The sequence below is a fragment of the Poecilia mexicana genome, unplaced genomic scaffold (genome assembly GCF_051168715.1).
Source record: "Poecilia mexicana isolate PSO_F unplaced genomic scaffold, ASM5116871v1 scaffold_17, whole genome shotgun sequence".
Classification (NCBI taxonomy): domain Eukaryota; kingdom Metazoa; phylum Chordata; class Actinopteri; order Cyprinodontiformes; family Poeciliidae; genus Poecilia; species Poecilia mexicana.
Window position 1 is genome coordinate 24175991 of NW_028263386.1, and position 17501 is coordinate 24193491.

The 17501-nt window shown below is 38.9% G+C and overlaps 2 protein-coding genes across 7 annotated transcripts in view; one reads left to right on the plus strand and one right to left on the minus strand.

Annotated features, from left to right (window-relative positions):
• Positions 1-4803, minus strand: part of LOC106928308 (abl interactor 1-like) — an 89260-nt gene extending 84457 nt beyond the window's left edge. Inside the window, exon 1 of one of the 2 annotated variants that reach the window (XM_015004466.2) lies at positions 4427-4803. In XM_015004466.2, coding sequence (XP_014859952.1) covers positions 4427-4543 — 117 coding nt within the window. In that variant the 5' untranslated portion in view covers positions 4544-4803. The remainder of the gene's footprint in view (positions 1-4426) is intronic. The other variant, XM_088014598.1, reaches the window with a different exon arrangement.
• A 912-nt stretch (positions 4804-5715) lies between these two features.
• LOC106928306 (acyl-CoA-binding domain-containing protein 5-B-like) lies at positions 5716-16729 on the plus strand. Of its 5 annotated transcripts, none has more exons than XM_088014755.1 (13): positions 5716-5961; positions 6370-6518; positions 6870-6993; positions 8231-8303; positions 8575-8716; positions 10149-10319; positions 10407-10622; positions 11486-11580; positions 12468-12654; positions 13187-13389; positions 13532-13582; positions 15624-15739; positions 15815-16729. In XM_088014755.1, the coding sequence occupies exons 2-13, from the start codon at positions 6386-6388 to the stop codon at positions 15846-15848; spliced, it is 1545 nt and encodes a 514-aa protein (XP_087870881.1). In that variant the 5' UTR covers positions 5716-5961; positions 6370-6385; the 3' UTR covers positions 15849-16729. The 5 variants fall into 5 exon arrangements, with proteins under 5 accessions (XP_087870881.1, XP_087870883.1, XP_087870880.1 ...); XM_088014754.1 differs by having other exon boundaries at positions 5717-5961; positions 6294-6518; XM_088014756.1 differs by having other exon boundaries at positions 5718-5961; positions 6294-6518; positions 15836-16729.
• The last annotated feature ends 772 nt before the right edge of the window (positions 16730-17501 follow it).

Below are 17501 nucleotides of genomic sequence, written 5' to 3' on the forward strand. Positions count from 1 at the left end.
AGGTGATGTCATCAACTGACCATCTCAATGTGATGAGGGGTGGTCTGTAGTCAGATATAGGAAGTCTGATGCAGCTGTCACCTTCTATGTGGAAGTTATTGCATCTTGATGTTTCATGGCGAATAGTCAAAGTTTGGGACTTAGCCACGCCCACATGCTTTGACATAGAAAAATTCCTACGATAACTTTTCATCTTTAATGTCTCAAGTCTCTGCTGACTGAGTTTGAAGTCTCTATCTCAAAAGCTGCAGGAGGAGATAGATCAGATGCGATGTCTATGAAAAAGAGGAAATGGCTGATTTTGATCCAAAATGGCCGACTTCCTGTTGGGTTTGCACCATGGCTCCAAGAGACTTTTTTGTAGGTCCTGACATGATACACATGTGTACCAAGTTTCATAATTCTAGGTTAAAGCATGGCTTGGGGCTGATCATTTAAAAATTTCTAGGGGGCGCTGTAGAGAAATTAGGCCACGCCCATCAACGACTGTTATGGATTCCTGTTCGGGGATGGATAAGGATGCATCCTAGTGAGTTTGGTGCAGCTGGGCTGAACGATGTGGAATCTAGAGCCAAACGTATGGCGGCGGCGTTACCTCTGCTTCGCCGCGGTCCCACGGCCACGCCCTCTACAGAAGACTCTTGGCGCTTTAAAGCAAGTGAGACTAACATGTTATCTGTCATCCAACACAGAATCATGTTGATTAGGTGCAGTGAGCCAGAAAGGCAGCTTTCCATGGAAAAAAAAGCACTTCCTGTTCTGAGGGGGCGGGGCTTAGATGACGTCAGACTATGACAACATAGGATCGTAGGGGACCCTACCAGGATCAGTCATGTCAAGTTTGGTGCAGCTGGCCTCAAAATTGTGGAATCCACAGCCAAACGTAAGGACACGGCGTTTAGGGTCACTTCGCCACGCCGCCACGCCCACCTGCTGGATTCAAATGAGCTTGGCTTGGAATCCTCAACACACCAACATGTTTTCTGTCTGTGGACACAGTTTCACCTCGATTAGGTCAAAGGGGTCAGATAGCGACCGTTCAGCGTAAAAAATGACACTTCCTGTTCTTAGGGGGCGTGGCCTAAGTGACGTCATCATTTGACCGTTGGGTATTGTAGAGCATCCCATGATGATCAATCACTGAAAGTTTGGTGCTTCTATGAGTTTTTTTCAAAGAGTTATAACAGTTTGATGTGTCATGGCGAATCGGTGACCTTTGACCCCCGGAAAGACCCCTTCAGCAAGCCCGAAAACGCAAACCTACGATAACTTTGGACCGGCCATGCCTTATGAACGATCTGACCGAGTTTGAAGCCGATCGGTCGAAATCCCTAGGACAAGTTCGATCAAATGCGAACCCTGCAAACGCCCAAAATCGGGTCAAAATCGGAACTTTAATCCAAAATGGCCGACAATCTGTGATACTTGCACTATGACATTAATTGTAAATTCTGAGTGTCTTGGGGAGCTCTACAAGTGTACCAAGTTTCAAGTCTCTACGATAAAGTAAGTGAATAGGAAAGGGTCTTTTGAAAGTTGCTAGGTGGCGCCCTTGAGCCGTTTCTTGTGCGATTTTTCTGGGGACCTTAAAATACGAAATTTTTCACCGGGCTCTATGCCCCCGCCAAGTTTGGTGAGTTTTTGAATATGATAAAGCCCCCAAAAAGCCCCCTAAAAAGGGTGGCAGAATCGTAATAATAATAAGAAACAGTACAGGAACAATAGGCTCTCGCAGCGCTTAGCTGCTCGGGCCTAATAATAAGAAACAGTACAGTTTCAATAGGCTCTCGCAGCGCTTAGCTGCTCGGGCCTAATAAACAGCGCGATTACAATAGGCCTTCGCAGCGCTTAGCTGCTCGGGCCTAATAATAATAAACAGCACAGTTTCAATAGGCTCTCGCAGCGCTTAGCTGCTCGGGCCTAATAACTGTGTCATCATATTTTGATAAATGGGTTAAGAAAGTACTAAAGAGATTTTAAAGTTGTTATGACAACAAACAGATGTGTGCATTTCTTACCCACCAAGTTGAAATATATCTACTTACTGTCTATGCACAACAGAAAGTTTTGTCATTATGCAGTTTATAATACTAATATAGCTGCTTAATATTTGAATAAATATCACAAGTTGCTGATAATTAATAAACGATATATTTAAAACATTTAAGACATTTAACATATTTCCAAATAGGTTGTTTATTGTAGAATTTTGTTTATGTCTTTGTTTTGAAATAAAAGTAGAATTAATAAATTAATGGTAGAATTGGCCTGTCTGAAGAGATTGTTTGTGCAAAATATGTCCGAGGTAAACCACAAACAAGCTGATATAGTAACAGTTCACAGATTTTTTTACTTAACAATTTTAAGTCTTTTTTTACACAATATTATTAAAACATTAAAATATGAAAGTAAAAAATAGTTCAATTAAATTTTTTAAATAAGAAAATAAATATTTATTGCCTAGAACGCAATAACATAGAATTCCTTTACCGAATTTGAACTGGTTGAATATTAAAAAAAAAGAAAAAAAAAAAAAAAAAAAAAAAGCCACTTGAGTAGTTTTGAATAAAACATATTCATATTTATTTACAGGCAAAATGTGTATGTTGTGCAGTTTTGGCTTAATTCCTGCTCTCAATATCTTTAGTTTTTTTCAGGAAATGGCCTTTTTTCCAGTTAATGATTAATGATTACTAAATTAGTTGATGATTGTTTCAATCACAATAAATTGGATTAATCCTTTCAACCCTACTTTTATATAGGAAAGTCACAATTGTGTTTTTGATTGTGACTGGAGTAAAGCAAAAAAAAAAAAAGGAAAAAAAAAAGATTATTATGTCGAACTGCAGCTATGGTCTTTCACAGCATCACAGTGAAAATAATTACACTGTGGAGCACAAGTCTTGGTCTCACTGCTGAGAGACACAACAGTTCATACCAGACCACTCAGCCAGCGATGCCGGCTCGCACATTTACTAAAAACACTCAGCGGGAGAGGAGCAATATGAAATCAAATCGCAGTCGTCATTACAGCATCAAGCTCTGCAATCTTCAACATGCAACATTTAGCATCGTATCACGGTGCATTCGCTTTCACGTTCAAATTCCACATTTAGCCAGTTCGATGGACTCTTCAGTTCAAACTTGGCATGAGGTTTAAGTGATGCAAAAAGTGATAGGTGAGAAAGCGGCATGTGGCCAATGGCATGCTGGGAAAAAGGAAGAGAGGGAGGAAAACGTGGCTAATCGTTATGACGCAACCAAAGTCGGCAACAAGCTAGTCATAAATAACTGGAGAAATTCCTGGTTGATGCTAATTTCTGGTTTTCTGACCTGCTTACTCTGATTTTTGATGGTTTAGATTTCCAAAGATTACACCATATAAAACATAAAAAATGTGGCACAGGTTCTGACAGAGAACAAATTGATCGCAGCATTACATCTTATCACTGTGCACCATTGCTCACAAAAAGTTGTGTTTAGCACACAAACACGCCTTAAAAGAAACCTGATATAATGTAATAATACAAGTGGAGATGCAACAGCCAGATTTTTTTTATGTTGATACCATTTATTGATGTCCATAAGATTTATGGACTTTTTGTTCAACTAAAAAACACATCAAAGTTCATGCAGATAATGAAATATAATGGGAATTCTTTGTGTTCTTTTTTTTTTTTTTTTGCATCTAAACTAATATGACCTGCTGATTACGTATCGGGGAAGATTGAGGGAAAATTGACCGATTCCGATCTCTAGCTTACTGATTGGTGCATCTCTGCATTGATTTGTTTTTTTATCTGCAAGGTAATGGCTTACTCTGTGGCACGCATAAGTGAATATTACTACTGTAATTCAGTGCTAAGATTAACAGAAGAAAAGTGTCACATTTAGGTAAACCAAATACATTTATATATATTTCTATCTTTTAAGAACCCATGTTTCATTTGAAAAATTAACATTCGCAACGCTGTTATGACGCCTGAACGTTGCCAGTACACTCAGTAGGATTCGTGTAGAAAAGAACTAAAAACGTCCAAATTAAAAATGGGGTCGACATTGTCTCTTACAGGTACCTATAAGACACTGAAGTGACAAACCACTTCTAGCCTTAATAACGACACACCCTCTGAAAGACCCCCAGCAGCTTTTAGCTCGCCGAGCAAAGCCCCTTGCTTTATAAACGAAGCCGAAGGGAGAAAACGCCGACGAGCAGCCCTGCCCGAGCCCACACCGAGCCGCGGCTGACAGAAACAGCTCACCGGGAGCCCAGACCACTCGGCGAGGCCAGCGCTTGGAGAACCGCTTTCATTGCGACCAGCATTTCCTGTCGCTGTGGTTTCACTCTCCTCAGCTACAACACCGCAGGCACGACGGAGAAAGGGAGTGAGGGAGGAAATTATCGCGTTTAGCGGCCTCTACTTACCTGAACATAATTGTTTTCACAGTATTCTGCAACCCGGGACAGGTTCTGATAGCTTTCCACCAGCGCTCTTTTACCGGCCGGGATTTCCTCCTCTAATAGCATTTGTAGCTCTGCCATCTTACATCCCTTTGCATTGCTCTCCTGCCCGTCTTTTTTTTCAGTGAGGCGAGGCTGTGATGCTGTGCTGTGTTGCTGAGAAAGGGGCTCCCCCGTCTGGCATTGTCGCTCCGCGCTGGCCTCAGATTCACAACAGTGCGTGACTAATCGCAGCTACGTTGTAAACGGACAGCGCTCATTGGTTCAGAAACCGAGAGGGGGGAGGAGCTAACCAATCAGATTTCGCTGCGGCGGTTTTACACGTAATTATATGGTCGTATAATATTTTAGTAGTTTTCATTTAATTAGTATAGAAAAGTAATATTTAATATGGTAATATAAATAGATTATACAATTTTTGTCTTTTTTATATTTAACTGTCATAGTAAAAAAAAGCCTGTAATAATTATTAAAATTTTAATTACAATAATAAATCACAAATGGAGGTGTACATTTAATCTCTCTGACGTATATCATCAAATAAAGTTGAAGTGAATTTACAAATTGAATACTAAATTAATTTAAAAAATATCTTGCTCTTGTCATCCAATAACACAAATATACTCACAAATCTGAATTGTCAACAATATCGAGCATTCTATGAAATACAGAAATCCCAAATTTTCCGTATTAAAAATAAAATTTCTAAATTAAATAGATTTTTTTTAACTTGTAAAATTACATGAAATTGATATGACAAATATCAAGTATGCATTCACCAGCGTTTATTTTCAGATTTTGCTGAACAAAGCTTACATTTCCCATAAACCCCCTCGCTCCTATCGCCCGACAGAATAGATAGATAGATAGATAGATAGATAGATAGATAGATAGATAGATAGATAGATAGATAGATAGATAGATAGATAGATAGATAGATAGATAGATAGATAGATAGATAGATAGATAGATAGATAGATAGATAGATAGATAGATAGATAGATAGATACTTTATCATTCCCTGTTGTCTTATAAGACAATAGTGAATAAGCAAACTTGGACTAATATAATTCAAATCAATCCTTATTTTCTATATTTGTAAGTAAAACATTTGTCCGAAATTTACATAAATCATTGTGATAACGCTCAAATAAATCCAGAGCGCATGACATGCATTTCCAAAGATATGGCAGACTGACTTCTTAAAGCTACAAACGGGGTTTCAGCTTTTTGCTGCATAGACTAAACATGTTTTAAGACTACATTTCCCATAACCAACCTGTGTTTTAAATCCCCCCAGTAAAGGAGGTTTGTGGGATTTGAACGCCTTCAGCGGTGGGAGGCGAACCTCTTACAGCGTGGCTCTTGCTGCTATGAACTACATTTCCCACAAACGAGTAGCGCTCAAGCGTTAACTGCTGGGCTCATCCTTAACCCGAGAGGAGATTGGCTCTCTGCTTCAACACTGCAGGCAGACACCGGCTTTATGAAGTAATAAGGTGGGTTTCTTCAAAATCAGAAATGGGAGGTTGGGGGAAATATGACTTTAAATAAAAAGAAAAAAAAAAGAAAGCACATAGGTTGCAACAGATTTAATGGGTTACGCGAATATTATAGACCAGGGGTGTCCAAAGTCGGTCCTCGAGAGCATGTTTTATTTCTCTCCCTGGTTTTACACACCTGCATCAAATGATGGCTCGTTAGAAGGCCTAAGGAGAACACTGACTTGCTGAGGAAATTGATACTACCACTAGCGAGAGAACTAAAACATGCAGGGTGCCGGCTGCCCTCGAGGATTGAAAGCATGCGTATCTTCTGTTTCTCTCCATAGGCTGCAGGGCAGGGGGACTGCACCCTTCATCGGACACTCTCTGATCCACCTTGATTTTTTTAAATTCTCGTCCAAGATCTGAGGCTCCTTTCATGTCATCCCCGCGTGGACTCGGCATGGCGCAGCAGGAGAAGAAGAAGGAGGAGGAGGACGAGGAGGACGAGTACAGCCTGGAGGCGAAATTTACGGCTGCGGTTAAAGTGATCCGGAGTTTGCCGGATGAAGGTGATGAATCATCCCGATCTGTTCTGAAAAAAGAAAGGGCAATTATAAAATAAACCCAGAGTTGTCTAATTGTGCGCAGTAGTCCATGTAACGTGCGCGCCTTGTGGAGTGTAAACAATCCAGGTGACTGACCTACATGCGGAGCTGTCACTCCTGCCCCCCCGCGCTCTCATAAAGCTGCTGCACAAGGATAAAGAGCCGTGATTAATGGAGTCCGTGGTTTGTCTGGTCTAGAGGCTTAGATCATGGATTAACACACAATTCTGAAAAGGAATCTTTTAAATTGTATATTTAAAAAGAAAAGAGGTTTTAAATATCATCATGTCATAGGTCTTCTTCTTCATTTCTTAGGTCCTTTCCAGCCTTCTGATGACATGATGCTGATGTTTTATAGCTACTATAAGCAGGCCACCTTGGGGCCCTGTCACTTCCCCAGACCGACTGGCTTCTGGGACACTGGAGGCAAAGCTAAATGGTAAACTTTAACTTTTTTTTAAGCTGAATTAAACTTAAAAATATGCAAAGATGACTTTATTAGAGCTCATCCATGCTTTGGAGATCATCTGCATTGCCTTGGAACTGTTATTTTGTTTAGTCAATATGGTTGTAAAAACCAGCAAAAATTTAAACATTGTGGTGTTAATATGTTGTTGTCATCCCCATTTTCAGGGATAATCTTAAATCAAATTCAGAACAACCGATTGTTTTTGGTGGCAGATCAGTCCATTATTCAAAAATAAAAGGTTCTGCATAACTGGTTCCAAGATGTGGGCCTCCTTCTAAACAGAGAGGTACCAATCAGAGCAAGGAAGCGGGTCTTAGCGCTGTTAATCATGCTCCTGCACATGTATTTCTGCAGATGGCAATCGTAGCACTAGGTGGGACAGCTTGAATTTTTTATTTATTGTTTTTTGGAAGATCATATGTCTCATACTATGTCATGGTGACAGTTTAAAAAAATATATGTGAAAAATAAGTTATTCTGCAGCTTTAGAAGAAGTCAAGTTTTCAGTTTGCCACAAGTTATGCACACCAGTGGTCCTTTGGGCTTGCTATCCTCCATGTTTTTACATGTTCCCCTGCTCCATAACATCCCTGCAAACTCATTTACTTTAACCAGGGATGTGACGACAGGGAAACGTCTAAACCATGCAGCTCAGTGAGTCCCAAAGATCATGGAAGTAGAAACGATACAGCAAACATCTGAAAAGCAGTGCTCATGTTAGACAAGACCAAAGGTGAACTTTCTGGCCTCTGTCATCATTAACAGACCTGTCATGGGGATGCTGTTCATCAGCAGGGACAGGAAGGTTTATGGTTAATGGAGAGACTTAAACACTGGGTTTGTTTAGGAAGGAAGAAACCCTGTTGAAGGTCAAAAGGGATAAAGATTGGGATTTATTTTCTAGTGGAAAAAAACAACTGTGGCAAGACTTAAAAAGTGATATCCAAAGACCCACCCAATCTCACTGAGCTTCAGCTAACTTTCAAAGAAAAAAAGGCCAAAGCTTTTATTAAAAAAAAATAATTTAAAATATAAATGAAACTTAAGGGTTGTGTTGTAATACTCTTTTCAAGGCATTGCATTTGATCACTACCCAAAGCTTACTGCTTTATTAATTTTCTGAAAAAGACTTTCAGATAGACGACTTCGCTTGAGTTATATGGCATTCATCTCTTTCCTCTGTGTTGAACTTGGACTGTGTTGTCAGGGACGCATGGAGCTCTCTGGGAAACATGACAAAAGAGGAAGCCATGAAGAATTACATAGAGCACATCCAGCTGGTAAGCTGCTTTCCCACAAAACAGAAGCATAGACTACAGTAACTTATTCGAGTTTTGCTCCGTGCATCAACATTTGTGCACGAGCGTTGACACGTCCGTGTTAACTGCCCAGAAAAAAAGACATTGGACTTCTGTGCTACTGAGTTGGTGTCATATCCACTGGAACTCTGCTGTGTGTGTGTGTGTGTGTGTGTGCGCGTGCGTGCGTGCGTGCGTGCGTGCGTGCGTGCGTGCGTGCGTGCGTGCGTGCGTGCGTGCGCATTGCTGTCAGATTTTGGAGACCATCCCAATCTCAGAGGAAGTTACAGAGCTGGTGCAGACGCTTGGCAACTTCTACACCGAGGTGGACGGAGAGGAGGAAGGAAACCAGTCAGTCAGGAGGCCCTTCACCAGGCCTTTTGCGGATCACTCAGGTAAAGAAGATAAGTAACAACCCAACGTTCATGCTGCTTCAGACCTAAAGGCACATCAAATGTAATAAGAGCATACTGTGTTTTTGCCATGTGTTCGTATCATTAGAGGAGCTGATTAAATCGATTAAGAAGCCAACGATGGAAGGCAAGTCTTTGACGTTAGTTGCTTTAGACTCAGTAGAGATGGGTTGTGTTGTGCATTAGCTTGGTCTAGTTAAAGAGCGGACATTAGATCAAATGTGTGTTTTCATTGTTTATGTTGTATTTAATTGACCTGTGTTCATGCAGAATTCAGAATTGGTCAAAGCTTATGTGAGTGTGTGAGCGTGGGTGTGCGTGTGTGTGTGCGCATAATGTTCTGCTTCTTGCAAAAGTATTGATCCTCCCTATGGGGCTTTTCCACATGAATCGCCCTTGTTTCAATTCAGTTCAATTTCACTTTATTGCCAAAACAACCAGTAGTATAAAAGACATAGACAAAACTGGAAACAATTAATTAAATTCAAAAATTCTTTATTGATCCCAAAGGGAAATTAAATTGGTGCAAATTGGTGCAATATGTATAAAAGTAAAAACATGCAATAAAAACCAGATACCTGGGGAAAACACTCACGATAGCTCTTATTAAAAAAAAATACAGTAAATGTGACAAGTAATGTAATGTAAACAGAATGAAATGTGCAATTATATTACAGTTTTGTAAAAAATTGAAAACCAATTAATCACATTTACGTAAGTATTCACCCCTCATGGGTATATAGTTATCGTATCATTCATCAGTTATCATAAGATTTTGATTTATTGCTGTCACAATAAATTCCAATCAATTATGTTTTAAAACCCCTGAGACTGTCCATATGAGTATCAATAAATTTGAAGATATGAATAACCTGTAGTTTCTTTTCTTTACTTTTGGAAGCTGTAAAAGTTTTGCTTTGGCTCTCTTAGGTAATATCATTTTCATATAGCTAGTGTGAATGGTCACATGATAAGATCTCTTTATTTGCTGCCTGAACAGCTGGAGGTAAATGCCTGCCTCAAACTTGTACAAGAGGACATGAATAAAACTTTTGCTAAACAAACACGACTACATATGTTTTTTAAAGGGTTTTCTCCTGACATACAATGAGAATTTTATCACGGAAAGCATCTTTTAGTCATACGAAGAGTAAATGTAAGCCCAGCAACAATTGCTGCTAGCATGCTACGCTGATAGCACTAAGCTAGGTGTCAAAGGTTTTGACTTTGACACCTTAGTTTTAAACTGTGTGGAAAAAATTATCAGATGTTTTACATCAGAAAAAAAAATCAAAATGAAGTGTTCCACGTCAGTCTTTCCCGCAGCTGAAAAAGGTTTTTATCTTTAGGTTTAAGTGCTGTGAATGTTTGGTAAGACACTGTAGACTCTGAAGTGCTGTTTGTCACATTTCAGGCTATGGGGATCTGTGGGAGGACATTCAAAATGTCCAGGAGAGAGACAGAGACCTCAGTGCCCTGAGACGAAGTGTGAGCAGCGAGGAGGCAGAGGGAGACAAAGTCATAACACAGGAAAGCAGGGAGAACTGGAATGAAGACTTCTGCGCCGACAACGTGGAGACCAGAGGTACAACGAAAAAAGCAGAAATTCAAAGATAAAAAGAGACATTGTCAAATGTTCCTGTTTTTTTTGTTGTTGTTTTTTTGACCCCAGATTGGGACCAGGACCCACGCTTTTTAACCGTGGAGGATAGAAGGTGGCGCTCTGACACTAAGGGGTCGAACAGCAGCCTGGAGCCCAGCGTGTCGTCCTTCACCAACGGCACGCACAGCTCCCTGAACAGCGAGGTGGAGGAGGAGGAGCTGGCCTGTTCCATGGAGCCCACTGGGCTCCACAACCCATATCTGCACTTTAATGGATACTTTAACGGTAGGATCCCCCACATTATTACTGGGTCAAAAATAGTCCCAGTAAGAACAATCGGATATGAAAAATTAATCTTCTTTCACTAAATGCAAAAAAAAAAGAGGAAAACTTCAGGTAACATTATATCACTATATAGCTCTTAATATGAACTTGGTAAATGTTTTTTCCTGAACTTTTGAAAAAAAACAATGGAACTCAATGAAAATAAAACACAGCTTCCCCCCCTCACTTTATCAGAGCTTCATGTCTTTGCAGACACTACGACCTTGAGACATTTTTTCCTTTTCAACTTGATTTTATTTTTTCAATTGAATCTTTTCTACATAGTTCTGAAGTTAGTCAGCAGCTGACTTTCCATTGACCATCCAGTTGTGCAATTTGACATTTCAAAAACAAAATTTGCTTAATGGAAACATGGCCTACTTGGGGGGAGGAACAAATTGATTTTTGATAAGTTTTGGCGATCAAGTGATTTTGGGGGAAATGATTCAGAATATTTAGAAATTGGTTGATTTCTAAATATCAACCAATATTAGTTGATATTTATGTATTTATTTATGTTTCTCATGTTGTCACATGAGAAAAGTGTGACAACTATTTCCTGCTGGAAGTAGTTGGAGAATCATGGCGTGGAATGATTTCTAATGACTTATCGTGTGAACAAACATTTTTTATTTATTTTTTTTTAAATTGTGTTTCTGATTTAATGGAAACAACACTCCAATGTTGGCTTGTGTGCTAGTGAAGCAGTTTCACTGTCAGATTTTCAAACCAAATATTCAATTATTAGATGGATGGGATTAGTGTTTTGTTTTTTCTGGTAACACATTTATGTTTTTGGTATGCTTTGTTTTCTGGCCACTCAGACGACCACAATGCGAATCCTGAGCGGAACTGTCGACCCACAGACTCTGACAACGAGGAGTTCTGTGACTCAATGGAGCATCTGGCCATGGAGGAGGTTTGCCGTGTCTCTTCGTCTCCCCGATGAAAATAAACATCAGAACTGGAGATGTACCAGTCAGATAAACAACGCAGCTCTGAACCGTAAAGTTTACTCCTGATTGGATTGATTGGCAGATGGTAGTTTGGATTTTTAAATATAAAGCTAGAAAGTCTCACAATTTTCAGCCTATAAACACATCGACCTACAGGAAGTACATTACAGCACTTTGTAAAGTTATCGGATAGAAATCCGATAACGGTTTGCGACACCTTTTTGATACTGGAATTAACTTATACACTTGCAAAAATACAAAAGCTTACAAAATATTTTTGTTCTAGTTTCTAGTGCAAATATCTTAGCACACTTAAAATAAGACAAAACTAACTTACAAGTAACTTTTCGGAAAGATATGAGAACTATGTCAATGTTTCCTTAATGCTGATAAAAAGAAAAAGTTCTAGTTCCACTGGCAGATTATTTCCTTTGTAACACGGGAAAAATGTTGCATTATGACTGAAATAATCTGCCAGTGGAAGTTTTACTTTTTCATCAAGATTAAGGAATTGTTGACTTAAGCAAGCTCCTATATTTTGCTGGAAAGTTGCATGTAAATTAGTTTAGTCTTATTTCCAGTGTACTGGGATACGTGCACTAGACACTAGACCAAAAATACTTGTGTTTTTGCAGTGTCTGTCTTTATTCTCTATTGGATTCAAAACTACTACATTTAAAATAAAAAAAAATAAAAAACGTGTCTCATTTCTTGTTTATTACACTGCTTTAAAAAAATTGCAGTCTTTCAGTCGGACCTCAAAGAAAACCACTATTCATGGTGCAGGTGGTTGTCTATAATCGGTGTGTAACTCTTTTCTCCTCTCCCCGACTCTCGTTTGCATGCGCAGCGGCTGCCTCCGTCTAAAGGCCGGTCCCCCGGATCGGGAGCTACATCGGCGAAGACGAGCGACGTTTGGTTTGAGAGCAGCACAACCCTGAAAGATGCTGAAGACGAAGGACCGGCGGGAGATTTCCACATGAAAGAAAGAGCGGCTCTGAGAAAGCACAGCAGCTCCTTGTCGAAACGAGGGCGAGGTGAACCTACAGTAGTTTCCCCTGATTACACTGCATCACTAAAGGGGCAGTATTACGTGTTCTCCAGGCATTTAGTGCCATTTTATAGCACAATCAAGTAACTGCGTTAACTTCAGTTTCTCTTTTTTTTTTAAATTGCTACATGTATCAAATACTAAATTTGACTTTATAATTTAACGCCTTGAAATTGGGGCTCTGTCGTTTTAAAAACTCCTGGTGTTTCTGAAACTCCGTGAGGTAGAAACTCTATAGCTTGAAAACTGCAGCTCGGAGGAGGAGCTTCATCCCTGAAGGTGGGGCTAGGTCCAACCAAACCTTTTGCACACAATCGTTCCCATGGGAGATTAAGGGATTTCTCAAATATGCATGAAATAATCAAGGCAACACTACAGGTTTGTTTTTGATGAGGGAATAAAATTATAACGCGATCTTTAGCTCAAAAAAGTCGAATTTTGCATAATACCCCCCCTTTAAAACGTTGATTTTCCCCACAAAGTTCTTGCTCTTCGATGCATCTCTTGTTCTGTCGCAGGTTCGCCCAGAGCCACCTGCTTCCCTCTGCGTTGTGCAAGCGCAGACGCTGCCTGTGGTTGCGTGTTGCGGAGCAGACATCCTGCCGTTGCTACGAGGGGAAACACGAACGAGCAAATAGCAGCTGCTCTGCAGAGGCTGCAGCACAACATGGCCGACGTGCTGCACAGGCTGCACGCTCTAGAAGAGCTCACCAGGTCACAGGTGATCAACCAGAACCGCCGGCTGCTTTATTTGCTTCAGCGGCATCCGGACTTGTTCTGTTTTACGTCACATTTTTTGCTCACCTCGTTTACTGACAACGGTCTGCGTATCCTCAAAGATGCCTTTATTTTCTTATTTTTAGTCAAGACCTCCGTCTCCAAGACAGGAAGGCTTCCTACCTGTCCCACGAAAGGTTCTCGTCATTTCTGTCTTCTCACTGTTTTCGTTCTTATTATTACAGTAGCAAAGAGTGAACGTCACTGGCATAAATATTTCTATAAGGTTTTCTGCATAAAATTTTCATGAGATTCTTTAGTTTTGAGCTGACAAAATTAATGGTTACCTTTTATTAATGGTCATTTATTGGCCAAAATAGATTTTGGCAAAAAAAAAAAAAAGCCAAAAAAAAAATGTAATTACGTAAAAAAAAAACTTGGCACAACTAGTTAATAGGTTTAGGTAGCAATTATTTTTCACATAGGAATTAATTTCTTTTTTCCTTTTTTTTGCCTGAATAAATCAAATCATCATAACTCTCACCTCCAGAACATAAGATGAAAAAATGGCATGCAGGCAAACTGTTAACGTTTAAGGGGTTAAAAAATATATTCTGGATTTACTTGTGTAATTATCTTATTTAAGAAGGCGTGGACAACGGATGCAACTTTTAAGTTTTAGAAAAAAAACGATTCCTCTTCACTTGATTTTTTGAATGATATTTGTATTTAATGCAACCATCTGCTGGACATAAAATCATTTGAAGCTTTAAGTGTGCACAATGATAATAAAGGAGGCATTTAGGTAGCAGTGAGGAACTTATTCACGTATTTGGTTGTGGGATTTACATGATGCGATGACGTGAAGACACTAACATCAGACCCAGCTTTAAAAAACATTGAACATGTCAGTGAGGATCATCTGTTAAAACCACATCCGAATCGTTTAAAATCTAGATTAAGACGGTAATTACACAATAGTAGCTTCCTGCTAAACTAAACAGCTTCCTGTAAAAAATAAAATATTAATATTTTCTACCGTTCAAAAGAACATAGAAAAACATAGATGAAATGGAAAAAAATGTCCTGCTAGTGAAATAATCTGGCAGTGGAACTAGTGCTTTTTTTAAAAAATCACTATTAAGGACTTAAAACAATCTCTAGATTTGCTGAAAAGTTACTTGTAACCTAGTTTTGTCTCATTTAAAGTGTGCCGAGATACCAAAGATTTTGTCGTCTAGCCACTTTGGTAAGGTTCAGGCAGTGACGCGTAAATTTGCACCATGGTAACCAGTTTTTGTGTGAAGCTCAGAAAGCTATAATTGTTTTTACTCATAATCATTTTATGAGCTCAAAAATGATGTTTCTCCCCTGACAAATATCCCATTACCTCAATAAAAAAGATAGTTTTTGGAATAATGAGTAACATTTTGCATTAAAGCGGCATGTTTACAAAACATGTTTTTTCCATAATTATTAAAACTGTCTTTATGTTGTGACAGTTTTGTATGAGACAGATAATCTGTGAAAAATCTGAGCTCCTCCGACTCCTCAGCACTCCTACTGTCGGTCAAAACAGTCAGTCAGAGCCAGGAGGGCTGTCTTAGCGCTGTCAATCAACTTGACAGCGCTAAGACAAGTTGATTGTCTTAGCGCAATCAACTAATGGTGATTGCTAATGGTGGAAAAAATGGTGTTTTTCCACCATTAGCACATGGTGCTAATGGTGGAAAAACAACTTACTGTTACAGGAAAACGTTTAGTTGTGGCTGTGCGACCTAGCATTAGCATTAGTGGCAGGTTATGTTGTGGTGAACCAGCGATAGCTTAGCAAAGAGCAAGCAGGAGAAGGGGTGAGCATGAGAGTTATTGACGGCGCAAAGACCCTCCTGGCAGTGATCTGTTTCTGAATGGTGTTCTAATGTAGTTAGTGCTGGGAGCACTGGGAGAAGGCAGAATATTAATTTTAACAAATACGTAAAAATAAAATCATATGTTTTATAAATAAAAGTTGCATGATGCATCTTTAACCAAAGATAAAGACTTTCATTTCATTTCATTTCACTTTCATAGATATTTATTTTCTGATCTAAGGAAAACAGCATGAAAAGGGTAATCCACGATAACGGCTGTGGAAGGAGCAGCTGCTTTCACATGTTACAAAACGTGTTGCAGTCGCTACCAAAATGTTATCATTTGTTCATTTCGGTTTCTGTCGGCTGCCTGTGTGTGTTGTAGCTCCTGAGGCCGTCTTGGTGGCCTTTCCATCTCTCTCCACTCACTGTGGTGTTGACGGCGCTCTGGCCTCTTGTCACCCACTGGCTTGTCCAACTTTATTTCCAGCGTAAAAGAAGGTGAGCAGGATTCATGCCTAATAATAATGATAATAATAAAAGCTAACTAGATTTTAATATTTTATTTCGAGTCAGTCTCCACCCTTCTGTTCACAGGAAAATACCGTGAGGGTTCTGACACTCTGCAGGAACCAAAAACGCACTTTTGTTTCCCTGTGGCTTCGCTCCAGCCGACGTTCCAAACGTGGAGTTATGAAACTTAAATCTGAAAGCTGCAGGAAATTGGTGGTTTCTCCTAAGCCAGGGGAGCCCTGTTAGGTGTGTGAGAAGGTTTAATTATAGCCTGTAGCCACAAAATGACTGAAATGAAATGATAGTTTATGATTATACAGTGACTGTAGTTCACCAGTGTTGGGAGTTTTCTAGATTCTCGTTATTATTTATTTGGTGGATCACGTTTGTGCAATTTAGTTAATTTTAATGTATTGGGAAGATATATTTATAAATAATAAATCAGTGTTTAACATGCGTATTTGTTTATTTTTTTTACATTTAAATAGGTTGAGGGCATTTCTCTTAATATCTGATATACATTTCATGTAGCAAGCAGAGATTTTAATATGTAGCTTGTCGCTGCAGTGCACTAATAAATAACGATTCCTCCTTTTACATGGAGAGGTAGCTGAGTCAAAAGCTGACCGCTGAGTCGGTTTTTGTAATTTAGAAAAAAAAAAACTTGAGAGGTGGAGGAAAAGAAAAGAAGAAAAACATATACGTTTAAAAAATGAAAAATAATAAAAGCAACAAAGAAACTTCTATTGCACATACTGCGAGGTTTGCAGTATGTGGTTTCAGGTGTGTGTTTATGTCATAATTCCTCCTACATTTGCAACATATACTACAGACAATCTATGTTAGCCTTAGCTAATCATGCATCAGTTTTACAGTATAAATTAAGATAATGTAAATTTTACACAATCTTACAGCAAGACTAGTTGTAATATGTGACTATGAAACTTGAAATGTATAATAAAACATTTTTGTAACAAACTTGTTCTTGTGTCAATGTTTAAAGTTATTGTCTGTGGTTGTTGAAAACATTCCATGCACTAAGTATTGATTCCCTCAGCTGATATTTGCATTTTTATTTATTCTTTTTTAAATACTGGCATGTTTATGAGCATTTGTGCTTGTGAATCTACAGAAGCTGCCACAGTCAGCTCATTTAGCCTATGAACCATCCCAGTTGTATATATGGGGTGCAAATGGAGAGAAAATGGAATGAAATTTAAGCCCCGAATAGGCAAAATAAGGACTCCGTGTTAAATTCTCTATTTTTGTTTGGGTTAGAAAAATTCTGGGTGTTAAGTGGAACTCAGCTGGGTAAGATGCACACAAAAAACAAAACAAATGTGAAGTTTTAACCCAGCTAAAAAATAATAAAAAAATACAGTTTTTATCCAAAAAGGAAATAAAATTTTCTTGTAGAACTTACTCTTCTTTGGTCTCTGGTTCTGCTCTGTAGCAGTGAGTGATTCGAACCAAAATATTGTCGATAACGTCAATAATCAGCACATTGCTTCTTGAAATTTTATTTTATTTTTGTAATGTAGTTTCTCAACTCTACCCCACCTCATTTTGTTCTTAAATTCTATATATTTTTTGCACTGTAAGGGGAAAATGAAAACACGTTTATTTTGTTTTTCTATTGTTTCTGTTTATCATGTTAGTATGTTGTATTTTGTAGACAAATTTATTCCAAATTATGTCCTAACAAAATAATTCAAAAGAGAAATCATAAAAACACGTAAAGGTCAGAAGC